This window comes from Lineus longissimus, chromosome 5, assembly GCF_910592395.1.
Source record: "Lineus longissimus chromosome 5, tnLinLong1.2, whole genome shotgun sequence".
In the NCBI taxonomy this organism is placed as follows: domain Eukaryota; kingdom Metazoa; phylum Nemertea; class Pilidiophora; order Heteronemertea; family Lineidae; genus Lineus; species Lineus longissimus.
In genome coordinates this window covers 16,269,961-16,297,562 of record NC_088312.1, presented here as the reverse complement: position 1 = coordinate 16,297,562, position 27,602 = coordinate 16,269,961, and the positions used below count along the sequence as shown (strand labels likewise).

The 27,602-nt window shown below is 40.5% G+C and overlaps 1 protein-coding gene across 5 annotated transcripts in view; it reads right to left on the bottom strand.

Annotated features, from left to right (window-relative positions):
* LOC135488778 (oxygen-dependent coproporphyrinogen-III oxidase-like) overlaps nt 1-27,602 on the bottom strand; it is a 215,130-nt gene that overhangs the window by 180,442 nt on the left and 7,086 nt on the right. For 3 of the 5 annotated variants that reach the window (XM_064773594.1, XM_064773591.1, XM_064773595.1), the window contains 2 exons: nt 12,597-12,701; nt 7,800-7,863 (listed from right to left, as the gene is read on the bottom strand). In XM_064773594.1, coding sequence (XP_064629664.1) covers nt 7,800-7,863; nt 12,597-12,697 — 165 coding nt within the window. In that variant the 5' untranslated portion in view covers nt 12,698-12,701. Of the gene's footprint in view, nt 1-7,799; nt 7,864-12,596; nt 12,702-13,010; nt 13,109-27,602 lie in introns of all 5 variants that reach the window. The other 2 variants (XM_064773592.1, XM_064773593.1) reach the window with 1 other exon arrangement.

The window sequence follows — 27,602 nt, the reverse complement described above, 5'->3', positions numbered from 1 at the left end:
AGCATGCATTTTAAAGTAATAGTACATGTAGTGATAGTGCAATTGGTCCGAACCATTTAGAGGCTGACATGTGAAGGCTTATCTGGGTTCTCCTTCTTCTTCTCCGTATAAAAAGGGGCATATTGCTGACTAGGGAACGAGGCATATTGACATTGCCTCATCATCTCTATCGGACCAATTGATATACTTTTATATTCACGCATACAGCACGCCACAGGGTCTGAGTCTGTGGACAAATGGTTGGTTTAATTTGTCTCTTCAATATTGCTCCTTTGATATTGCATTAGATTTTCATTGCAATTAAATCTATTCAAGGTATAGCCCATTTGAACCTGCCTGCGCCACGGCTATAGTGCTTCTTGAATAGAGTCGCTATTGCCCTTTTTACCTTATTTAGTTTTGGCCTCCTAGTGGCCAAGTCAAGATTCAGATCACATCGAAATTCGGTGTCCGTGGAAATATGATGTAGGGATTCATGTGTACCAAATTTCCAGTTCATAGCTTCATTGGTTAAGTATCGTGCCATAGTTACACTCAAACGGCCAATTCACACCATTTGACCTCTGTGACCTTGAAAAGTAGGTCTAATCAAAAACCTGTATGATATGTGATGTATCCATGCTAGGAGTACCTGCCATAGAATTTTTATTGAAAACCGATCATTAATAAGAGACATATCACACTTTTTATGTTTTCAGTTTTGGCCCCCTGGTGGCCAAGTCCATGAACCAGACCAGACCAGACCGAAAATCAGTGTCAGAGTACCTCTGACCTAGGGGGTCATGTGTACAAAGTTTCAAGTTCATAGGACTAGCGGTTAAGAAACGTGCCACCGAAATGACGGACGACGACGACAACGACGGACGACGGACACAGGGCTATTGTATAGACTCCCCTAACGGTGAGCCATAAATGAAGAGGAACTTTGCTTGGTCCATCTGATTGTACATACAACTTTATATAATGAGTGCGATAACAAGTTGACGGTTGTAACAGAGGGTAAATCTTACTAGTTGTGATGGTTCCTTCAACAGTCACAACCCAGTAGATGCATGGTCACAAGCCAGTAGACAACCAGTAACTGCAGTCTGGACCTTTACATCAAATCTGTTAAAGTTCAGCTCGAGACAAACCAGTCCATTAGATGCATGGTCACAACCTTGGGGCAGGCAGTTAGGGCAGTGTTAACCTTTACATTAATCCTTTGAATTTGAAGTGCAGGATGAGCGAACCAGCCAAGTAGATGCATGTTCACAACCAGAAACACACTGGACCTTTACATCAATTCATTTGAAGTGTAGGTTGCTTGCGACAAACAAGACCAAAGAACATGGTCCAGCCTAAGTCAGGAGAGCCAGTAATTGTCATCAGGGACAACCAACCAGTTTCAAAGTGCAAAGTGAGGACCTAGTCCAAGGGGTATGATTTTCTTAGCACGCATTGATAGCGAGTAAAAACTTAACCAATACACTGATATTTTTGTCAACCAACTGCCACATACTGTTTTCTTTATTTAATTTATTTTGAGTAAAGTATTAGAGTGAAAAAGAAAGAAATACTAGAATCGACTGGTTCTTTCTGATGACCGCGCGGGTGAGCACTGATGTTGGATGGGAGGTGCAAGGTGTTCGTTTGGTTCTTTGAATATGAGTATAGCTTAGCATCTCCTTCTCGGTCATCTGTGATGTGATCACTGAAAACTTTGAAATGCAGCTGTCGATCATCCCTGTAAAACATGATGAGAAAACATTTTAATTTGGCTTGCAAAGTTTTATAATAGAAGACCAACAACAACTGATTAGGCGCAAATGATTATTGATTGAAGGTAGAAATAGGAAGTGCTAATAAAGTTCATTGATATGATTGAGAATATAATAATAGTAATAATGTCTTTATTACTTAAACTAAAAAGTTCGTCGTAATTACAAAGGCTTTGCATTAAATTACAAGAAGTATCGCTTCATAACCATTGATGATAATTTAGTAGGTTTGTTTACATTCGTGTGTACATTTATACACTGTGCGTGTATCTAACATGCATTTACTGTACATTCTACAGCAGCGACTTGAGACAAATGTGTTCAGAGCGCACATTGTGCAGAAAGGTTCCTGCCCAAATAGCCTAATCTGACTAATTTTGCCAGATTGCCGAAACCTTTGGGTCCTCAAAGAGAATGGATATCGCATTCAGGGTTTTGCCCGGGGTTGAGTGAGAGGTGGTCGGCCGCCGAAGGCTGCCGTCGGTATGCGATGGTCGAAGCTCCGGCGGGGGGGGGTCTGTGGGGCCTGTCCCTCAGAAAAATTTGGATTTCAGGGGCTCTTAGATGCGTTTTCAAGGCATCTGATGAAGGAAAATTTACCTTTTCTCATGCTATTTGTCTCCATAATGTGAGCCGCGCCGTAATGCTGCGTTGTTGGATTTGAACGAAAACACTTGAATTTCGATGGTATCATATTTTATGGCTCAAAAAGTGGCACAAACATGAAGTTTTTAACCCATAACATTGAGTTTTGAAGTGGCTGAAAGAAAATATGAGTGCTGCTCTGTGGTGGATGCAACTTTGAAGCAATGGACGGGCCAACCACTGCCAACCAACATTGGCAGAACCCTGCTGTTATTTCTGACAAACTCGGCTAAAATTCATCATTTTATTGTTCTTCAGCTATAATAGAAACCCACACAGAGATTTGTTGGGTAGTTTTAACACAACTGCACTTTGCAGCAACCAATATTCCAAGCCGTGGGACACCGTGACAAGTTTGTCTTTTTCACCTTCCCAATCATGGTGTATGCTTTTTGCCCCCTGGTGAGCTGAATTTCAGTGAATCGCGCTGAATTTTCTGTCAGCCGCATGTTTTGGGCTGTTCTTCCTGATGACTAGATTAGAAGTGCTCAGGTCTTACGGTTACAAAATGCCCAATTTGTCCATGGGTGGATGGATGAAAGGAGGGACATCACTCAAATAGCTAATAAACGAGATATTGCACTTTTTACCTGCCAAGTCATTATACTTTTCAATTATCTGATCAGATTAGACTGTCGGATCTCAGTTTTGTTCTGTATCAATTAGTTGCTCGAGACCATTGTAGATTGCTGTACCCAATTTCGATTGGCAATTTACTCTGAGAGCACATGTGAGACCGGAATGGAGATAAGGAAATGAAATGAAACGAAAACACCAAAATTAAGAATTTCCAATTTATTTCCTGGCTATGGTTTAGAATTGTTTATATGCTCATTGATAATGATTGATCATTGGTGTTAAAAACTAAAGATCTAAAATCCACTCATCAACTTTCTTTTCCCAATCTCAGCTCTCAAAACTCCAGAGATGATAAAATCAGGTACCCAAAACAAAACATATGACATCAGTTTGGCCATTCCCTTCACTGTACGTCCCCCGTCCTTCACAACTGCATGAATTGGGAGGGCACGCCCCGGAAGGCACACCTCAGAAAGGTTAATAGTTTCGAATCATAAGAGTTCAGCGGTAGGGATTTACTTCCCTGGCTAAAGACGATTATCTCACCAATATTTCATAGAAATTACCCAGGAATATTTTCAAGGCGAGAGAAAAATTTGATTTAAATACTGCACTCGTTAGATTTCATTGGCATGCCATAGATTGGCCTAAATCATTGAAGAAAGCTAGTGTATATCTGAGGTCACGTGAGTGTACAAGAAACTTTCAACTCAGCTGGGCGTCAACAAAACTGACTCCAGCTCGAGAGAGAGCAGGAGTCATAATAAGCGAGATATTGCACTTTTTACCTTTTTAGTTCAGAATTAGATTTGACTGAACTTCGGTGTCACAGGTTATATGACATAGGGAGTCATTTGCACCCCATTTCAAGTTCATAGGTTTAACGGTTAAGAATCTTGCCAAAGTTACATTCAAACAGTCAATTTACGCCATTAGACCTCTGTGACCTGGGGCCATATGAATATGAAATGGCCAGGGCCATTGTGCTCACCTCATGTGGAGGAAAGATGGATAAAGAGCATGGTATTGTGTCATGTAGTGTTAGGTTTGATGTAGGTCCAAGCAATTACAATTTCCCCAAAATGGCCAATTTACAGTACATTCGACCTCTGTGACCTTGAAAAGTAGGTCAAATCAAAGAAGACCCGGGTGACACATTGAATGGTTGTTAGAATTAGATGTACCTATGATATAAAATTGGTGCCAATCGGGCAAGTGATTACTAGGAATAATGGCATTTTGAAGAATTTAGGATTTGGCCCCCTCCCTGGAGGCCAAACGGCAAATCAGATCGCACCAAACTTCGGTACCTGAGATCACCTGACCAAGGGGTACATGTGTACTTGATTTGTGATCAATAGTCATTGCAGTTAAGAAACATGCCACAGTTACGGCCCGACGGCGAATTTATGCCATTTGACCTCTGTGACCTTGACAAGAAGGTCAAATTAAAAACCTGTGTGACATATACTGTATGGTGGTTAGATGTACCCATGATATCAAATTGGTGGCAATCGGGCAAGAAGTTAAGGAATAATCACATTTTTAAGGTTTTTGGATTTTGCCCCCTGGTGGTCAAGTGGTGAATCATATTGGACCAAACTTCGGTCCCTGAGATCACCTGACTAAGGGGTAAATGTGTACCAAATTTGGTATCAATAGTCATTGCAGTTTAGAAACGTGCCATCGTTACACCATTTGACCTCTGTGACCTTGAAAAGGAGGTCAAATCAAAAACCCGGAGGATATATGATGCACCTTTGCTAGAAGTACCTACCATATTTTTTTCAAAATTTCCTGACTACTATTAAGGGAGATATTGCATATTTTCACTTTTAACGTTTGGCCCCCTGGTGGCCAAACCATGAAACGAATCAGACCGAAACTTGGTCTCCAAGGTGTCATTACATAAGGGTACATGTGTACCAATGTTCCATCTCAATAGCTCTAACAGTTACGAAACGTGCCCTGCTAACGGACGACGGACGACGACGACAACGACGACGACGACGACGACGGACGACGGACGCCACGGTATGGGATAAGCTCACCTCTGCTAAGAGGTGAGCTAAAAAACTAGCATTTCCTTGGAAGCAAATCCTTCTAGTAGACGCAGTATTTGAATAATGTGGACCTTTCACTGAAGATGCTTTGCTAAAAATCTTCTAGCAAATGCTTGAAGGTCAGTCCCGATGTAATATTTCTTATGAATGGTCGGTGCTGGTAGTCTATTTCATCTTGTGGTTTTGGCATTGTTAGAAGGGGGTAAAGCATCCTGAACTTCAGGGCTTTTCACTAGACACCTATAAATGACCAAGTTTTTTAGTTATGTGTGTGTGAGAGGAGCACACGACTGACCCTGGTATTCGAGGATAGGGTGTCAAGAGGTCTCCTGATGAAAGGATGTTGGCAAAAGTGCTAAGTGACCTGTACTCGTCGACACACTCTATCGCGTCATCATCATCCGACTCATCTGTCATCTAACTGGGGAAGTCCTGCGCGCATTCGTTTACTTAAATTTCCAATCATTTGCTACGGTTTTATTCATACGAGTACAAGCAAATGCTTCAAAATCGGTAGAGAAAGCAAATGCTAGTTTTTATTCATATGGCCCCTTGAAGAGAAGGTCAAATCAAAAACCCTTCAAATAGGAGATGTGTCCTTGCTCAGACTACCTACTATAAAATACCATTGAAACAAGTCACTAAAAAGCGGATATTGAACTTTTTAGTTTTGGGCCCTTGGTGACCAATTTGAACCAAAATTCGGTGTCAGAGGTTATATGATGTAGGGATCATGTGTACCAAATTTCAAGTTCATAGCTTTAACGGTTAAGAGATGTGCCATAGTTATGTGATGTATTCTTGCTAGGAGAACCTACCATAAAAATATTGAAAACGAGTCACTTCTAAGAGAGATATCACACTTTTTAGGTTTCCACTTTGTGCCCACTAGTGGCCAAGACAAGAATCAGATCGGACCAAAATTCAGTGTCAGAGGTCACCTGACATGGGGGTCCTGTGTACAAAGATTCAAGTTCATAACCCTAGTGGTTAAATGAAAAGGCCAGGGGCCATCGTACTCGCCGGTATTCAGGTAACGACTTAATTGACAATGAATGTTTCTTGAGATATGACCGAGGAAGACTCTGTGGTACTATTAGTATCTGTATCCTAATCATAGGGCACTTCATATGTCCATGTTGAAGTCCTGAACTTAGGCCAACCTTACCTTTGGGATAATGTGCAAAAAATATGAACTTAATTGTCATTGCAGTGTCCAAGTCGAGAAACAGATCAGACCAAAAGTCAGTGTCAGAGGTAACCTGACCGAGGGGGTCTTGTGTACAAAGTTTCAAGCCCATAGCCGTAGCAGTTACGATACGTGCCACAGTTACGCTCAAACAGCCAATTTACGCCATTTGACCTCTATGACCTTGAAAAAAACCTCTACGATATGTGATGTATCCTGGCTGGGAGTACCTACCATCAAAATCTCTTCAAAAACAAATCACTAATAAGTGAGATATCACACTTTTTGAGTTTTCAGTTTTGGCCCCCTGGTGGCTCAGTCAAGAATCAGATCAGACCAAAATTGGCTGTCAGAGGTCATCTGACCTAGGGGGTCATGCACAAGAACTTCCAAGCTCATAGCCCAACCAGTTAAAAAACGTGCCACAGTTACACTCAAATGGCAAATTTAAGCCATTTGACCTCTGTGACCTTGAAAAGTAGGTCAAATCAAAAACATGTATGATATGTGATATATCCTTGCTAGGAGTACCTACCATAAAAATTTCATCAAAAACAAATCACTAATAAATGAGATATCACACTATTTAAGTTTTCAGTTTTGGTACCCTGGTGGCCAAGTCAAGAATCAGACCACACCGAAATTCACTGTCAAAGGTCATCTGACCTAGGGGGTCATGCATACAAAGTTTTGAGTCTATAGCCCTAGCGGTTAAGAAACGTTCCACTGTTTTTGAAATAGGATACGACAGACAACGGACACTGGGCTATTGTATAGACTCACCGTACTGGTGAGCCAAAAATGTGCCACTGTTTTTGAAACTAGCCACAGACGAAGACCCTCTACAGTGAGCCAAAAATACCCACTGGTTTAAAAGAAGCTACTGCCAATGCTTTGTTGCTGCACTATATACCTGCTGATAACATAATAGCCAATAATTTGCGGTCAGGGCCATTATATACATCATTAGACTAGATTTTAGATTATGAAATACATGTAAATGAGCACATGTCTGACTAGCTTCACGAGGTCACACCAGGACTTTTTTTGAGTGCATGACAACGACTGACCAACAGGTCCAGTGCTGTGAAAATGAATTTCCAGTCACTACCTCCTGATACGTATCAGAGGGAACAGAAGACGGAATAAGCACTGAATATGTGACCTACCATCGGAAAGAGGTTCATGTGTCGCATGACCCGCTAACGAGCAATCACAACTTCAAGGTCAAAAGATACCAAAATCATTCTCTATAAGAAGTGAATATTTCTCAGAAAAATAAAGGAACGCTTGGCTATGACAAGCGTATTTCAGTAAACATTAGGATATTCAAGTTTTGAGATAATGACACTTGGTCACTTTTTCAATCATGATCACATTAAAACTGATATAAATCTAAAAAAAAATTCGAAGCTGATGAGGACCCTTGAGCAATGGTGAATCCCTGCAACTTCACACTAATACTGCTGATCATGTGGGTTACCTTTAGTATGAATTTATTCTATTAAGTGGTAATAGATAAAATTTTATCATCAATATCATGGTGTCAATCAATGTACTTACATGGCAATTGGCAAATGCATATGCAACAACACTTGAGCCAGTTAGAAGACCAGTTAGAACGTATCTGAAAAGAAATTAAATTTTTTTTTATACTACTAGTATAACTTAAGACAGCTTAAATCATCATATTGCAATCAAGCAAGTAAGTGAGTTTTAAACTAGTAACTGAAAGAATTGTTCCAGCGGAACAGAGGAGACAATGTTAAAAATAGCATTGTCCAAGTTCTAAGAACAGACTCACTCGGAACTCCGGCCAGGTCTTTCAATTGAATATTGGTCACAGATCTTTTCACTAACATGACGGCCTCTCCTTAGACCTATTAGTGTGCATTGTTTCGTGTTGTCATTGGGAGTTTCTGGTCAGAAAACTGTCCTTTGATACCAAAAACTTTTTTCTCATCATTTTGTTGAATTGTACGGTGGCTGGGAAGGATATCAAGAAAAAAAATTGGCTGGGTGGGAGGACTTACGGAAACGAGGCTGGGCTTACTTAACTTTACGAAACTGTTTCGGAGTAATCACCATATACATGTCAGGTATAAGCATGACGCAATTGTCCACTGATCATACACTGGTATGCTCGTCCAAGTTCTTAGAACAGACTCACTCGGAACTCCGGCCAGGTCTTTCAATTGAATATTGGTCACAGATCTTTTCACTAACATGACGGCCTCTCCTTAGACCTATTAGTGTGCATTGTTTCGTGTTGTCATTGGGAGTTTCTGGTCAGAAAACTGTCCTTTGATACCAAAAACTTTTTTCTCATCATTTTGTTGAATTGTACGGTGGCTGGGAAGGATATCAAGAAAAAAAATTGGCTGGGTGGGAGGACTTACGGAAACGAGGCTGGGCTTACTTAACTTTACGAAACTGTTTCGGAGTAATCACCATATACATGTCAGGTATAAGCATGACGCAATTGTCCACTGATCATACACTGGTATGCTCGTCCAAGTTCTTAGAACAGACTCACTCGGAACTCCGGCCAGGTCTTTCAAGTGAATATTGGTCACAGATCTTTTCACTAACATGACGGCCTCTCCTTAGACCTATTAGTGTGCATTGTTTCGTGTTGTCATTGGGAGTTTCTGGTCAGAAAACTGTCCTTTGATACCAAAAACTTTTTTCTCATCATTTTGTTGAATTGTACGGTGGCTGGGAAGGATATCAAGAAAAAAAATTGGCTGGGTGGGAGGACTTACGGAAACGAGGCTGGGCTTACTTAACTTTACGAAACTGTTTCGGAGTAATCACCATATACATGTCAGGTATAAGCATGACGCAATTGTCCACTGATCATACACTGGTATGCTCGTCCAAGTTCTTAGAACAGACTCACTCGGAACTCCGGCCAGGTCTTTCAAGTGAATATTGGTCACAGATCTTTTCACTAACATGACGGCCTCTCCTTAGACCTATTAGTGTGCATTGTTTCGTGTTGTCATTGGGAGTTTCTGGTCAGAAAACTGTCCTTTGATACCAAAAACTTTTTTCTCATCATTTTGTTGAATTGTACGGTGGCTGGGAAGGATATCAAGAAAAAAAATTGGCTGGGTGGGAGGACTTACGGAAACGAGGCTGGGCTTACTTAACTTTACGAAACTGTTTCGGAGTAATCACCATATACATGTCAGGTATAAGCATGACGCAATTGTCCACTGATCATACACTGGTATGCTCGTCCAAGTTCTTAGAACAGACTCACTCGGAACTCCGGCCAGGTCTTTCAAGTGAATATTGGTCACAGATCTTTTCACTAACATGACGGCCTCTCCTTAGACCTATTAGTGTGCATTGTTTCGTGTTGTCATTGGGAGTTTCTGGTCAGAAAACTGTCCTTTGATACCAAAAACTTTTTTCTCATCATTTTGTTGAATTGTACGGTGGCTGGGAAGGATATCAAGAAAAAAAATTGGCTGGGTGGGAGGACTTACGGAAACGAGGCTGGGCTTACTTAACTTTACGAAACTGTTTCGGAGTAATCACCATATACATGTCAGGTATAAGCATGACGCAATTGTCCACTGATCATACACTGGTATGCTCGTCCAAGTTCTTAGAACAGACTCACTCGGAACTCCGGCCAGGTCTTTCAAGTGAATATTGGTCACAGATCTTTTCACTAACATGACGGCCTCTCCTTAGACCTATTAGTGTGCATTGTTTCGTGTTGTCATTGGGAGTTTCTGGTCAGAAAACTGTCCTTTGATACCAAAAACTTTTTTCTCATCATTTTGTTGAATTGTACGGTGGCTGGGAAGGATATCAAGAAAAAAAATTGGCTGGGTGGGAGGACTTACGGAAACGAGGCTGGGCTTACTTAACTTTACGAAACTGTTTCGGAGTAATCACCATATACATGTCAGGTATAAGCATGACGCAATTGTCCACTGATCATACACTGGTATGCTCGTCCAAGTTCTTAGAACAGACTCACTCGGAACTCCGGCCAGGTCTTTCAAGTGAATATTGGTCACAGATCTTTTCACTAACATGACGGCCTCTCCTTAGACCTATTAGTGTGCATTGTTTCGTGTTGTCATTGGGAGTTTCTGGTCAGAAAACTGTCCTTTGATACCAAAAACTTTTTTCTCATCATTTTGTTGAATTGTACGGTGGCTGGGAAGGATATCAAGAAAAAAAATTGGCTGGGTGGGAGGACTTACGGAAACGAGGCTGGGCTTACTTAACTTTACGAAACTGTTTCGGAGTAATCACCATATACATGTCAGGTATAAGCATGACGCAATTGTCCACTGATCATACACTGGTATGCTCGCCGCACACTGAGCGCTTCCTTTAAACTCGAGCACAACACAACCAGTTGCAGTCAATTGCAATGAATCGATTTGCAATAATGCAACCCAATCACAAACAGAACCATGCATCGCAACTGAAACAATTGCATTGCATCGCTCAATGTTTGTTCTACTTGCGATTTATCAACAAGTTTGAATGGTAAATGACGTGGCACAACCAGCCGCACATTGCAGAGCAATGTATTGTAATTCGATTCATTGCATTGAATCGCACATTTTGAGATGGGTTTGGTCTTGAAAACAACACGAAACAAAAACAATAATGAATTACAACTCGATTCACTGTAACTAACTGCAACAAGCTGAGTTCTTCCCAACTTCAAACGAATCTCACAGTGTGTGGGCGGCATACTGGAGTATGATCAGCAGACAATCACGTCATGCTAATACCTGACAAGTATGATGGTTACGCCGAAACCGTTTTGTAAAATTAAATAAGCCCAGCCTCATTTCCATAAGTCGTCCCCCTGACTTACTAAGAAAAAATATAAGAAAAAAATAATAAAAATGATGGCAAAATGCAAGTAAAAAAACTTTTTTTTTGTAAGTCGTCTCCCCGAGATAAAAAATAGTCCCCCCAACTTAATAAGTCGTCCCGCCCAGAAAATATTTCGATGTTCTTTCCTGCCACTGTAGAATTCTTACAATATCATTATGTATGTCAAAACAAAAGCTCAGGGAGAGTGGCTCAATTTAAAATTTTTTTTAGCCAAAACACATATTTTCTGAAGACAACTGGAGATATCATATTGTTACTGTTAATGCTTCTGCCAGGAAATGAAAATGACAGTATGAGGGAAAAAAGCAGGGAGCAAGTTTTGCCATTAGGCCCCATAATAAAAATTCTTAGATTATCGTCCTTTTTTCCAAAGAAAGTGTTGAGGGAGGGCGGTTTTTATTTTTATTTTTAACATTTTCTGAACAGCAACAGGTAATGGAATGAACTAAGAATGGCATTTTGACAGGTTTCTTGCGCAATGCAATGTCTTCTTGCTAATTGCACATACAAAGAATCAAGAAGCGCAACGCACAAGACTTCCTTCGTGCAAAGTTTTAGTTCAACGAAGTGCCGTGAGAGGCACACTAATACATTTAACATCGGGAGAGCACGTTTTCTGAAAAAAGCACGAATTTGGGGATTGAATACAAAAAAATATTTCAACAAATGAATCTCCTGTGAATCTTCTTGAATAGTGTTGTAACACTATATGAGATATCTAAAATCACCGTGATATTGTTTGTAATGCTGAAAAATCTGATGTGTCAATGGTGTTTTGGCATGCAATACAATATTTGATGAGTATAGCCTGATGCGGGCGGGGATGATAAACTAGCAATTTTTTATAGGGCCTTAAGGGCATAAAATTGTGATGCGAAGTCAGATTTGTAAAATCGACCAAAAATCAACATGTGACTGTTTTGAGTAACAAACAGCGACATTAAGAAGCAAATGGCATCTTCAACCTAGTCTTGGCACTATTTCTACGCAATGATGAACTTTATGTGGATATGAAAAGATATAAAACCAAGGAAAATCGAATTGTCAGTTTCCCTGAACTCCATGATCTTTCGAAGGATTATAAGCAATGCAAATAAACACAAACAGTTATCCTAGCAATTTGGTTGTGGCAAGTCAACCATCTGAACATAAATCAAGTGAAGTATTCATCTTTCAGCAGTTAAGAGACTGGACACTGCCTCCTTCCGATGGTAGGTCACATATTCAGTGCTTCTTCCATCTTCAGTTCCCTCTGATACGAACAAAGAGGGAGTGATAAGAAATGATGACAAAACATCATCAGCAACGTCATACTGCCATACAATGTTATGTCATGACGCTGTGGTATTATAACATACAAGCCACTGTGATAAGTAGCCTGATATAATTCATGCCTGTTTACACTGGAGAGGAGTTGCTTACATCTCCGGACAAAACCATCATACCCCAGTTAGATGCTGATAGCCTATTGATACTCACTTGATGGAATTCCTCTTGGAGAACTGATAACCAGCCACACTGGACAATGACCGCACCAAACTGGTGTAGCTTCTTAGCCTCCTGAACACTTGCCGACTCATGGCACTGAAATGACACAAAAGCAGTGATGAATTGGGTAGGAAATCCAGTGATGAATTGGCTAGGAAATCCACTAGGACAAGCCTGGAAGTAGAAGCAGTGTGTTTTGAAGCTAGTTCCCCTTCTTGCATGTCTTCTACAGCATCTAAGCATTTAAATGCAAGTGATAGAGAACCATAACTATGCATTCGACGGGGAAATAGTATTTTTAGACGTTACATTGTATTTTAATGATATTAAAGACATTAAAAAATGATGAAATCCACAAATCTTAAAAAACCAAATATAGATAGATACTGCCGGGATGCTACTAACCTTATTCGAGGTTATCGTACAATATAGTAGGCCCAATACACAATTGTACATGTACCATCCAAGCTTCAAGATCCTTATACGACCATGCCTCACTTATTCTACAAACAGCAATGGGCTATTTTACAAAAGTCACACTCAGACATGCCTAAATGGGGTTGTACTAAATTGTTTACATATCGTACATTATGAAACACTAAAATGGGCTAATGCATGTCATTATTAGCACAATGATAACCACTGACCAATCATGTCGACCAAAATAATATTCCAATTTTACATGTTGATAATTGTCATTTTTGATAACCCTGAATTGTGTAAATAGGCCAACTTTGATCAGTTAACTTTGACAAAGGGTAACACTTCTTTAACTACATGTAAATATTATATAAGTTTCTGCAGACAATAAGCAGCTGGCAGTTGACGTTATTTGATGATGACAAAAACAAGATCAAACAAGGCAACACGTCAATCACATTTTGAGATTTTTCTCTTTAAAATGCTGTAACAAGGTTTTTCAACAGTTTTGTATACAGTGTGGGGATTCGGACAGTGTCAGCATGGCACTGTTTACTAGGGTTACCACAGCGCTAGCAGACCACAATAACAAGAGCTATGCAGAGCGTGGCATATGCCCCCGACTGTGTGTTGGAACTAAAGTCAGGATGGCTAGCGTGGCAGGTATGTGAATTGAATTATAACAAGATGTTGTGACAGATGAAGTATTTATCTAAAAACTGTGACTCAGGACCGGAAAATGAGTCGTAATGAGCAGAAAATGGAAATTGGGTCATTCGCCTTTATGGAATCAGTAGTTCACCATGTTTTTTTTTAAATCTTGAACTTTGGAACTTAAAAACTGATAGTTTTGGAGTGAAATCTGCTTTTGAAAGTATTGTATTTTTCATTAAATCACAGCAGTAGAAATGGATTTTACTTATAAAAGTGTCTGGTGATTTCTGACTCATTTGGATGTGTTAGGTCATATATATGGAAATTATGAATGAATAGAGATTTTTGGTCTACACTGCTTTACTTCAACTCCTTTAGTGCTGAAGTTGTATGAGATGATAACGGTGACCCAGAACACTGTAGATAAATCAATATGATAGAATTCAAGCAGTCATTTATAGTGTGGAAGTGGTCGCTAGGAATCGACACCACATATGTGTTGTAGGGTCTCATAGTATGTTATATAAACAACAAATGGTTATGGAAAGAACAGTGCACTCTTACCAAGGGAAATATGTCAAATCGAAAACCCGGGTGATATGTCATTTAACCTAATTAGATACACCCGAGTATGGTCATACCGCAAAAAAGAAAAATACGTCTGGGCATATTGCCCAAAGCTACCATCACACCAAGTTTTAGCCATCAAGCCCTAGTGGTGATGAAACGTACTCCGCTAATGGACGACGACGGAAGAAGCAACTTAAAGTACCTCAGGTGGATACCATCTTCAAACTCTTTCTTAGAAGGTCATTCCTTGTTTCCAATCTTCTCTTATGAGGCAACAAAGCAGACAAGTCCATGTTTAACCACCTAAGAATGACTGTCTGTAATAAACTCCTAAGGGCAAGCTCAGCACATTGCAATAGCTTTCCTTAAGTGGTTAACCACCTAAGGGAGAGTCCAATCAAGATGAAAATGACCACCTTAGCTACGGTTTGCAAACACGGACGACAGACGACAGACGCCACGGTATCTAGAAGCTCCCCAGAGGTGAGCTAAAAAATAACCGAGATTACCCCATGTTATCACATGATCAAATAAAGAAACTAGATGCACCTGGCTATCTGCCGGTGGGACTGGTAATCCCAAATCATTCATTTTGAACCGATTGAGGCCGGTTTGAAGATCACACACAACATTTCATTTCTTGGTCAATTATTTACCATTTTCAGGATCGAAGTGGTGTCAAAGTTGGCGCCACCTATCGGTGCACTTATGAATTAAATACAATGAAAATGCTGTAGACTTCTTCTCTGGATTAATATTAATTCAGAAATATATGGATTATGGTGCCTGTGATGTATGATTAGGCCTCTGCAGGAACTGAAAAACTACCTCGTGTCTGTTGCCCAGGGCAGTTCATAGCTTAAGCGGTTAAGAAACGTGCCATAGTTACACTCAAATGGAATATTTACACCATTTGACCTCTGTGACCTTGAAAATTAGGTCAAATCAGATACCTGTAGGATAAGTGATGTATTTTTATGGTGCAAATCTTTGATGATTTGGCAGATATGTATTTTGTTCATTATTCTATATTCCCAAACACAATCATTCTCCAATTTTACTTTTACCTTCTGATATGACTTAACACAGCTTGGTCAGGATTTACATTTAAACAATGGTTTTATGATGAGTATTAATATTAATAACCATGTTATAGATGTAGGATTAGCCACTTCAAAACATGTTACTGTTTACAATTGTTTTGCATTGTTTGTATTTCTGTCTCCAGGTAATTTATGTCGTTAGTTACAAGTTTTCTTGGTGAATCTAATGTTATTGTGGAGTAAATCAGGTTTGGACTCCAGACGAGGCACACACATATTTGGACTTCCAATCTGTATTTGTAATTGTAACTGTCAATGTATTTGCTTTCATGAAAGTTTATTGAATTAGAAGAAGTGAACAAAACCGACAGGACTCCGACTTCTTTCTACCGCTAGTCTCTTTTCCCCCATAATATTATCCTTGCTAGGAGAACCTACCATAAAATTTTTATCGAAAATGAGTCACTCGTAAGAGAGATATCACACTTTTTAGGATTCTCCTTCTGGCCCCCTGGTGGCCAAGTGAAAAATCAGATTGGACCGAAATTCATTGTCCGAGGTCAGCTGACCTGGGGGTCCAGTGTACGAAGTTTCTAGTTCATAGCTTTAGCGGTTAAGAAACATGCAACTGTTTTTGAAACAGGATACAGACGACGACAACAACGGACGACAACGGAGGCTGTGGTGTTGTAAAGACTCCCCTACAATGAGCCAAACACAGGGAAAAATGGATTCAAAAAACTTGATAAAACGCAGTTCATTAGCTTTCAACTGATAGTAACTGCCTGTACAATAGTTTTCATATGGATTCTCACTGTCCGTGGCGTTGAAAAGTAGATCCAGTCTAAAACCTGTGTGATATGTCATGTATTGTCATTACGTACATTTGATAAATGCTCGAGCCCTTAGTTAGGGAGATATAGCACTTTTTGTGTTTCGATTTTAACCACCTGGTGGCAAAATTAGGAATCGAACTGGACCAAAATTTGGTTTCCCAGGTGTCAATAGGGGAACATATGTACCAAGTTTCAAGTCGATAGCTCCAGGATTAACAAAACCTGCCTTGCTAACGGACAACTACGACAACGCTGAGTCATAAGAGAAGTTCACCTCTCTGGAGGTGAGATAGAAATATTCACTGACAACAACCACTCAGTAGCATAGTGGGTTAGATGGTTAGGATCAAGTGCCGAGGGTCCCAAGTTCAAACCTGCTCTTCTCTCATTTTTCAGTTTTTTTCTTTTCTTCACAAGAGCGCCTCTATGAATTGGATTTTTGTGATGTCAAATGAGACCACTCACTGGGCGTCTACAAGCCTGGAATCAGTGTTTTCATTGGTACCTGACAAAGTGTCAGACAGAGTTGGTTTTGTGCCTGTCACACGGGATTTTGCTGTCTGACATGTAATGGATTATTGTTGAAAAACCTGTCTAACAGCGACTAATGTATATAAACTTGTCAAAATCTCTCAAATCACAATTTGGTGCCAGACGATAGCCGCACGTACACCACCTGAAAATGGACCACCAATCTTGGTTCGCGAACCAATGCCGCACCATCGAAAATCCACCAAGCGCGTACACCAGCGCTGCAGCTAGCTATAAAATACGGCAACAGATGGCGCGCAAACAATAAGCAGAAAGCACCATTTCGAAAGCGCCGCCTGGAGCCGAACCATCTAACTAGCTAATTGCCGATCCATTTGCATGTACACCACGACAAAGCCGAGCTTTTAACAAGCCGGGCGAATTTGGACCATCAAGCTTGATGGGACGAATTTGGACCATCACGCTTGATGGGACGAATTTAGACCATCAAGCTTGATGGGACAAATTCGCCCGGCAATTTGTATCGGCAATGGATTGCCGAACCAATTTGTCGCGGCAATGTGGTGGTGTCGGTGCAATTGGTCCACGGTGTACATGCGGCTGATGTCCTTGACTGACACCCTATTTCCAGACTTGCATCAATCATGTTTCAAGTGCAGTTAGTCATTTGGTGGTCAGGTGTTTGTGTTTCCTTACTTGGCCTCTTGGGGGGTAAATCATGTATAATCAGGTGCGCAACGTCATTTGCTGGCTCTGTTAGCTGATTGGTCAGTTATGTGCAAAGAGTACCATCGGTATATCCGAGACAGATGTTCTTTAACACCTTCACGGCCTGTGCTTCACCCCCTAACACTCCACTTCCTCTTCAGACCCCCAGAAAAAAAAGTATATGAGATTGCTGCACAAGGTCTTACAGGAGCTTATCCAAGACACTGTCTTCTTGAATCAATAGAGTTATGTCAGCCACACTCCTCTACTATATTTTATTTCATTCTATTAAAATTCCTTAAGTCAGAATAGCTTTATCATGATATTTAACGGTTTTGTCTTTTCAGTTCCTGCCTCATCCTGTAGATGGCAATGGCGTAGTTCCATTGTGACAGCCAGCATGAAAACTGGAGCTGTCAACTTTGCAACCAACCCAAAATAGGGGACGAATTTCACTACATTTTGGTTTGTCGCTATTTCTCCAAAGTCCGAAGGAAATATCTAAATAACTATTTTTGCCACCATCCTAATGCACTTAAATTAACACAGCTGGCATCACTTAATGGTAGTGCAATGTACATGTGCCATGAGAAATGCAGCTATCTAGTCAATGAATATCTGAAGAATTGCATGTCCATCATGCAGTTTTACAATGTCTTTTGCTTGATGTTATAAGTGATTGTTGAACAAGAATTTTAGATATGAGTTCAGTCCCTGGGACTGGGAGTTGGACCTTTTTGCCGACTTCAACATTTCATCAAACCAAGAGATCGTTAAATATGCAGCTCATATTTCTAAAACCTGCAGCTTATTTTACATCATTTTCATTAATTTGCGTCCCAGACAGAATACTCTTTCCAATGAAATATAGTTGGAGAATTATTCCTTCTCACATAGGAGATATTTACTTAATTATCAGCGACTATTTGGTAACTTTTCCAGACCGCATGGTCAATCCACAACCTTTTCCCGCCATTAATTGTTGCACCGGGTGGCTATTTATAGCCGTGAGTCTGGTCGATTATGTCTAAAAATAGCACAGCATGGCTCTTCCCGTTGTTGAGTTTAACCCACTGCATTGGTGCAGTCTCACATGCATGAAAGCTTTCTAAATCAATTCTAAAGTGTTTCTGCTAAAGCAGAATGGCCGGGTGCGCCCTGTCACCCTTTTTTCTAAAAGAAAAAAACACCCTGCCATTTAAAAAAAAGGTTTTATGTATGATTAGTAGAAGTTGTCTGACACCTAAATGGCATACATTGGCATGTATTGTTGCACGGAGTAACTACCACACAAATAATCGAAAACTAGAATTATCAGTTGAGTATTGCCAGACCCTGGAGTCTCCGCCACAGTGAGGCACGGGTGTGTCAGGCTGTGCGTAAACCCGTTATTGTTGAAATGTTAACATTTTGGGGACATCTAGGCTTGAAACGCATTTTTTCAAAGAGTAGCAATTTTGCAATCAATTAATACCACTTCTTCTAAAAAGCCGAAAGCAAAATCGATCATTGCTATGTGTAAGAAGTTCAAATCTCCCGCGACTGAGACTTTTCAGCGACCAAGACGTCACAATTCATGCCAAAAGAAATGTTTAGAAAATCACTCAAACTCGTTGATTAAGTTGTCACAAACATAAGAAACAGTCATTATATGTTGTTTAGAACAGATTAAATACCATTCAAAACTTTTGAAAACTTTAGGGAGAGTTTGCTTGAGTCAAGTGAGGACTATAAAATCGGCATAATCGATGTACAACATACACTATGTAGATACATTATAGATTATCGCTGTATAGACACCACGCATTAATGTACACAAACTCGTACCGGGACTCGGTGTCAGCAGACAGACCGCAAAATAGCCTACATTATATACACCGTAAGCATGTGCTTTTAGGTACTGGTTGGAATAGAGGTTTGTTCTATGTATTGCCTCTATGTAGTCCACTCATGAGAGAGATATCACACTTTTTAAGTTTCCACTTCTGGCCCCCTGGTGGCCAAGTCGAGAATCAGATCAGACCGAAATTCATTGTCAGAGGTTACATGACAGAGGGAATAACGTGTACCAAATTTCAACTTAATAGCTTTAGCGGTTAAGAAACGGGCCATAGTTACACCCAATCGGCCAATTTACACCATTTGACCTTTGTGACCTTGAAAATTAGGTCAAATGAAATGGCCAGGGCCATTGTGCTCACCTCATGTGGAGGAAAGATGGATAAAGAGCATGGTCTTGTGTCATGTAGTGTTAGGTTTGATGTAGGTCCAAGCAATTACAATTTCCCCAAAATGGCCAATTTACAGTACATTCGACCTCTGTGACCTTGAAAAGTAGGTCAAATCAAAGAAGACCCGGGTGACACATTGAATGGTTGTTAGAATTAGATGTACCTATGATATAAAATGGGTGCCAATCGGGCAAGTCATTACTAGGAATAATGGCATTTTGAAGAATTTAGGATTTGGCCCCCTCCCTGGAGGCCAAACGGCAAATCAGATCGCACCAAACTTCGGTACCTGAGATCACCTGACCAAGGGGTACATGTGTACTTAATTTGTGATCAATAGTCATTGCAGTTAAGAAACGTGCCATTGTTACGGCCTGACGGCGAATTTACGCCATTTGACCTCTGTGACCTTGACAAGAAGGTTAAATTACAAACCTGTGTGACATATACTGTATGGTGGTTAGATGTACCCATGATATCAAATTGGTGGCAATCGGGCAAGAAGTTAAGGAATAATCACATTTTTAAGGTTTTTGGATTTTGCCCCCTGGTGGTCAAGTGGTGAATCATATTGGACCAAACTTCGGTCCCTGAGATCAGCTGACTAAGGGGTAAATGTGTACCAAATTTGGTATCAATAGTCATTGCAGTTTAGAAACGTGCCATCGTTACATCCTATCGGCCAATTTACACCATTTGACCTCTGTGACCTTGAAAAGGAGGTCAAATCAAAAACCCGGAGGATATATGATGCACCTTTGCTAGAAGTACCTACCATATTTTTTTCAAAATTTCCCGACTACTATTGAGGGAGATATTGCATATTTTCACTTTTAACGTTTGGCCCCCTGGTGGCCAAACCATGAAACGAATCGGACCGAAACTTGGTCTCCCAGGTGTCATTACATAAGGGTACATGTGTACCAAGTTTCAACTCAATAGCTCTAACAGTTACGAAACGTGCCCTGCTAACGGACGACGGACGACGACGACGACGACGACGCCGACGACGACGACGACGACGACGACGACGACGACGACGACGACGACGACGACGACGACGACGGACGACGGACGCCACGGTATGGGATAAGCTCACCTCTGCTAAGAGGTGAGCTAATAAAAAAGCTGTAGGGTAAGTGATGTATTCTTACTCTGAGTACCTACCATAAAACTATCATTGAAAACAAGTCCCTATTAAGCGAGATATTGCGCTTTTTGCCTTTTTTAGTTTTGGCCCCCTGTCAAGTCAAGAACCAGATCAGACCGAAATTCGGTGTCCGCGATTAAAGGACAAAGGGAGTCATGTGTACCAAATTTCAAGTTCATAGATTTATCGGTTAAGAAACGTGCCTTACCACTCAAACGGACAGTTTACGACATTTGACCTCCGTGACCTTGACAAGTACGACAAATCAAAAACCCGTATCAAATGTGATGAATCCTTGCTAAGAGTACCTACCATAAACTTTAACCAAAAACGAATCAGTAATAAGCGAGATATCACACTTTTCAATTTTTTGGCTTTGGCCCCCCTGGTGACCAAGTCAAGAATCAGACCGGACCGAAATTTAGTGTCCGAGTTCATCTGAAGTAGGGGTCATGTGTACTAAGTTTAAAGTTCATAGATGTAGCGGTTAAGAAACGTGCCACTGTTTTTAAAATAGGATACGACGACGACGACGAAGGACACTGCGGTATTGTACTCTCCCCTCCGGTGAGCCAAAAAGTATCATTGCTCTGTAAGTGTGGAAAATTCATACCTGCAAAAAGCACGATCCCAGCTTTTTTGTGCATGTGTCTGATTTGTTTACTTCTTATAGCCAAAGCTCTTACATAACATGTTGCATTTTCCAAAACTATTTATTTTGTGATAGTCAAGAGTCACCTATTTCATATCCATGCTTGGGTTGGCTGAATAATTCCATGGTTACCGGAATATGAATCAAAAACATAGTCAGGGGCTACAATTAGACCGGGGCTACAATTAACCCTTTTTACCTCAAGTAGTTTCCATCAAAAAATTCCAAAATAGGAAAAATTCAAAATATACATACTGAAGTAAAAGCCCCCATTCCTTCAAGTCCATGAGACTTCGATAACCAGGCTTAAATAGGGGGGCATTGGGGCCATGTAGATTCAGACGTGTAGGTGTTAAGTGTCATATTAATCATCAAAATTATCACAATATCATAAACATTGGAAGACATGGTGATAAAATTTACAACCCCCAATCGATCGGAAAGGACATAATTTTCTCGCATTCATATAGGGCCATGAGAACTGGGGTATGAGTCTTTCGTCCACACCCAATTAAAAATCAACGAAATCTGCAAAATTAACGATCATGGCGTTGTTAAGAAAGACATCTAGGGTTTGTATTTACACTAATACTGGCCGCCAAAACGTGTCAGGCAATCACCCTCGTTCTCTCTCATGGCCCTTGGGAACTGGAATGCTGAGGACCTGGATGTTGCTACGGATTTGACGATTTTGTGTGGGATTTCGTGTTGCAAGTATTTTCATCATATCGAATATTAAAACCATGAAAAGTCATAAATACGTGAATGAAGACCAGAACAATGTTTTGATGAATCTCCTAGATGTAATTATACCAAATGATTGCACAAATCTAACACGATATCTTGCATTTTTGAAGGACCTAGACATAGCAGATGAATGCTCGTTGTCATGCCACAGGTCATGCGACCAGGGTTTTGGCACATTTTTCAAAAGCGTGGCCTTTCCAACTTGTCCAATGCTTGAATTCAATGTAGTATACGCGAGGGGGGGGGGGGCTTGTTCTAAGTGTACTAAGGGAAACGTTTACTTCTCAAACTGATCAAACATGCATGCTGATATCCCAAGCTTTTAAATTATTCAGGTGGGATTCATCATGGCATGCAGCAAGCAGGACGCTGTACTGATAGTTAGATAGTTGAACCAGTGGGAATGTTATTGCACCTTGGACATTCTTAAATTTTAATCAGGCTACATACAAGCATGGCCAGCTGTGGTCCATGATTTTAAAGTGTCTGTGCCAGGAATGGGTTGTGTATGAACTGATTCTAGGACCGTTTCCGCTGGACATTTGCCCCCCCCCCCGGACATTTGCCCCCTGGAGATATCTCCCCCTTAGGACAGTTATCCCCCGGACATCTGCCCCGATAGGACTTTAACCCCCTGGACATCTTCCCCCATAGGACATTTGCCCCCAAGGTGTTGGACCTGGTTATACATACGGGGAGGAACTGTACATGACAAGAGGTTCCCTCTTTCCAGGTGGCAGCATTGTTGGATTGGAGCTTTCTCATTTTGTGAAAATGTACACTGTACTGCCATCGAGAAAGTGGACATCTCTCCTAATTTACTGTACAGTAGGGGTAATGCACGAGTAAGCTGGTAAGATATGGCAAGTTTAACAAACCACAAAAAAGCTAGTAAAAATGTTTCCAAGATGGCTGCGTGCCAAATAAAAATGAAATGGCGAGGGGCCATTGTCCTCACCGCATACATATTTGGTGGTTAGGAATTCATCCTGGTTAAGAAACATGCTACATGTATAGTATATAGGTCAAATCAAAGTTGGTATGACATGTGATGTATCGTTACTTGGAGTACCTACCATAAAAATATCATCGAAAACAAGTCACTAAGCGAACTATTGCCCTTTTTACCTTTTTTAGTTTTGGCCTCCTGGTGGCCAAGTCGAGATTCAGATCAGATCAAAATTCGGTGTCCGAGGTAACATGATGTAGGGAGTCATGTGTACCAAATTTCCAGTTCATAGCTTTATTAGTTAAGTATGGTGCCATAGTTACTCAAATGGCCATTTCCCACCATTTGACCTCTGAGACCTTGAAAATTAGGTCAAATCAAAAAGCTGTAGGATATGTGATGTATCCTTGCTCTGAGTACCTACCATAAAAAAATTATCGAAAACGAGTCACTCATAAGAGAGATATCAAACTTTTTAGGTTTCCACTTCTGACCCCCTGGTGGCCAAGTCCAAGATTCAGACCGGACCGAAAATCAGTGTCACAGGTTATCCGGCCTTGGGGGTCATGTGTACTAAGTTTAAAGTTCATAGTTTTAGTGGTTAAGAAACGTGCCATAGTTACACAAGAAAGGGCAAAACAACACCCCTTGACCTCTGTGACCTTGAAAATTAGGTAAAATCAAAAACCCCTACGATATGTGAAGTATCGTTGCTCTGAGTACCTACCAGAACAAAATAAAATTGAAAACAGTTCACTATTAAGCGAGATATTGCATTTTTCCTTTTTTAGTTTTGGCCCCCTGGTGACCAAGTCGAGAATCGAATCAGATCAGACCGAAATTCAGTGTCAGAGGTTATATGATGTAGGGAGTCATGAGAACCAAATTTCAAGTTCATAGCTTTATTGGTTAAGAAACGTGCCATAGTTACACTCAAACGGACAATTTACGCCATATGACCTCTGTGACCTTAAAAATCAGGTCAAATCAAAGACCCGTAAGATATGTGATGTATCCTTACTAGGAGAACCTACCATGAAAATTTTATTGAAAACGAGTCACTCATAAGAGAGATATCACACTTTTTAGGTTTCCACTTCTGGCCCCCTGGTGGCCAAGTCAAGAATCAGATCGGACCGAAATTTATTGGCAGAGGTCACCTGACCTGTGGGGTCATGCATACAAAGATTTGAGGCCATAGCCCTAGCGGTGAAGAAACGAGCCACTGTTTTTTAAATAGGAAACGACGGACGACGGACACTGCAGTGTTGAATAGTCTCACCGTACCGGTGAGCCAAAAATGCAAGTACCAATGTAACTATAACTTTTATTGAAAAGATAAACTTTCAAACCCTATCAAAATACAATAAATTTAAAATCAAAATGTTTCATTATTCTTCTAGGCCCTGTCGGTCCCCAATTGTCTAATTCAATTTCAACCTAACCAGTAGAAGGAACAAAAAATTGATCACCTGAGTCCTCTTGTCTCAATTACATAGTGTTCACTCTAAGATTTGCCTAATAACACAGGGCTTGAATAGCGATACAGTGCTGCCAGCAAGTCTTTCTTGAACTCTACCCATGTTCAACCACAACACACAGAGTGTGAGCACACGGTCCATGGAACGTTTCATTATTAATAAGGGTTAGTGGTGAAATTTCAAAATTTGGGAGGCTTAGACATAATTTCCTGGCACCTGAGGAGATGATTTTGACGTTTTTATCATAGCTTCGACATTTCTTTGTGCATTTCTGTGTGCGACGGAAGCTTTGAGCGTCGGACGCGAAAAGAACAGACAGAAAGTCGCAAAACCGCCGGGCTGGCAGTAGGCTACTACTACTAGCCGCTACGTAAGCGTTCGCCTACTCTCATTGAAAAATTTTGAGCGAGCAGTCACAATTCCAACCAATAGAATAAAAAATATGCAGGCCTACCCAGTCAGTAGCGATATCCACTTCGCGCGAGGTCAAGGGAGTGGACAATAAAGTGCACCTGTACGATTGGCTAGCAGCAGAGCAGGGACGGTTGTTTTTAATTATGATAAAAAGAGATCGTAGACTAAACAAGTGTGCTTGTAAAGTCAACTTGCCACCTGGTTTTACAGAAGTGTTTATGAAAGACCACGACTGCCTTGACCACTAACTGTATTTTGCTTGTGAATATGAGATGCTGTGCCAGATGCAGATGAAGACAGCAACACCTACCCACAGTGTTATACTTGCCAGGAAGCCCAAATTTCAAAACGCCTTTAGTAGATCTTGGTAGATCTTAGGTGAAGATCTTTTGGAGATGGTGTGGAGAACTCAAACAAGAGCCCCAAGGGCCGGGTGCTCAGCTGACACTTATATTTTGTTTACATATTGCTAGGCCGTCTATCACGCATATACACCAAAGTAAAAAGACTCTTGGCCAAATAATGACAAAATTTATAAGTGAAATTTAAAGAGCAAGTAAAAGGTATTTAAAATCGTTCCAAATACAGTTTACCCCTGAGACATTAACTCAAAATATCACAATTGACCAAATTTCTGTGCCGAAATATTGCCACATAACCTATATATCAGAGATTTAAATTGGCCATTCAAGGGGCAAATATCCTGGCGCCAAAACAGACGCCGCCCATGTTTTAGAAAATGACATCATAACATGTAAAATCCAAAAAGGACATCCTCATGTTGCCGACGGGTCGGGTACCTGCGAAAAATACACACTTCGGCGCAATAAAGGTCAATATAACGTAACATACAATTTTTTGACATCATACGATGTAAATGGCGGCCTCCATGGGCCAGTGCGTTTTTTTTGGCGGGAATGGCAAGCCAAACGTAAATGGGCCCATAGAAGTCATACATGACCTGATATCCGCTCAGAAGTTTCTGGGTCGGTTTAAATGACCGCCGTGACAACAGAAATGAAAAGCAGTGTGGCTCTATTCTACTTACTCTTTAAGAGCTTCATCCGTATGACTTTGAAGAGCAGGTTAAATCGAAAACCTGGGTGATATGTAATGGAGACTTATTAGATATATCCAACCAAAAGGCTTAAAAATGGCAAAATATGATTTCCAAGATGGCCACCTGCCAAATTTACAAACAAAAATCTAATTTACAAGTGAATGAAAAGACCAGGGGTCATTGTGATCACCACCTAGATATTTGGTGATTAGGAATTCAAGAAACGTAAAAGTACACACAAATGGCCAATTTACGCCATTTGACCTCAGTGACCTTGAAAATTAGGTCAAATCAAAATCCCGTACGATATGTGATGTATCCTTGCTCTGAGTACCTACCATAAAAATATCATCGAAAAAAACTCACAATTCATAATGGTTAAGAAACATGCTACATGTATCGTATACAGGTCAAACCAAAGTCGGTATGACATGTGATGTACCCTTGCTTGGAGTACCTACCATAAAAAATATTATTAAAAATTAAATGACCAGGGGCCATTGTGCTCACCGTATAGATATTTGGTGCTTTGGAATTCATCCAGGTTAAGAAACATTGTACATGTATAGTATAGAGGTCAAACCAAAGTCGTTATGACATGTGAGGTATCGTTGCTTGGAGTAAGTACTATAAGAATATCATCAAAAACAAGTCACTAATAAACGAGATATTGCACCTTTTACCTATTTTAATTTGGCCTCCTGGTGGCCAAGTTGAGTACCAGATCAGATCGAAATTCGGTGTCCGAGGTTATATGACATAGGGAGTCATGTGTACCAAATTTCAAGTTCATAGCTTTAGTGGTTAAGAAACGTGCCATAGTTACAATCAAACGACCAATTTACGCCATTTGACCTCTGTGACCTTGAAAAGCAGGTCAGATCAAAAACTCATACGATATGTGATGTATCCTTGCTAGGAGAACCTACCACAAAAACGTTATTGAAAACGAATCACTAATAAGTGAGATATCACACTTTCTAGGTTTTCACTTTTGGCCCCTTGTTGGCCAAGTCGAGATTCAGACCAGACTGAAATTCAGACTGACCTCTGACCTAGGGGGTCATTTGTACAAAGTCTCAAGTTCATAGCCTTAAGGGTTAACAAACGTTCTACAGTTACGCTCAAATGGCCAATTTACGCCATTTGACCTCTGTGACCTTGACAAGTACGTCAAATCAAAAACCTGTATCATATTTGATGTATCCTTGCTAAGAGTATCTACCATAAAATTTTTACCAAAAACTAATCAGTAATAAGCGAGATATGGCACTATTCAAACTTTTTGGTTTTGGCCCCCTGGTGGCCAAGTTAAGAATCAGACAGGACCGCAAACAGTGTCACAGGTCATCTGACCTAGGGGGGTCATGTGTACCAAGTTTAAAGTTCATAGCTTTAATGGTTAAGAAACGTGCCATATTTACACACAAATGGTCAATTCACACCATTTGACCTCTGTGACCTTGAAAAGTACGCCACATCGACCTGATTTTTTGTCAACATGTAGAGCTACGTAACAGGTGTCTACATACCAAATCTAAAGACTTTAGGAAGAATAAAGACAAAACGTGCCACTATCGGTGAAATTTC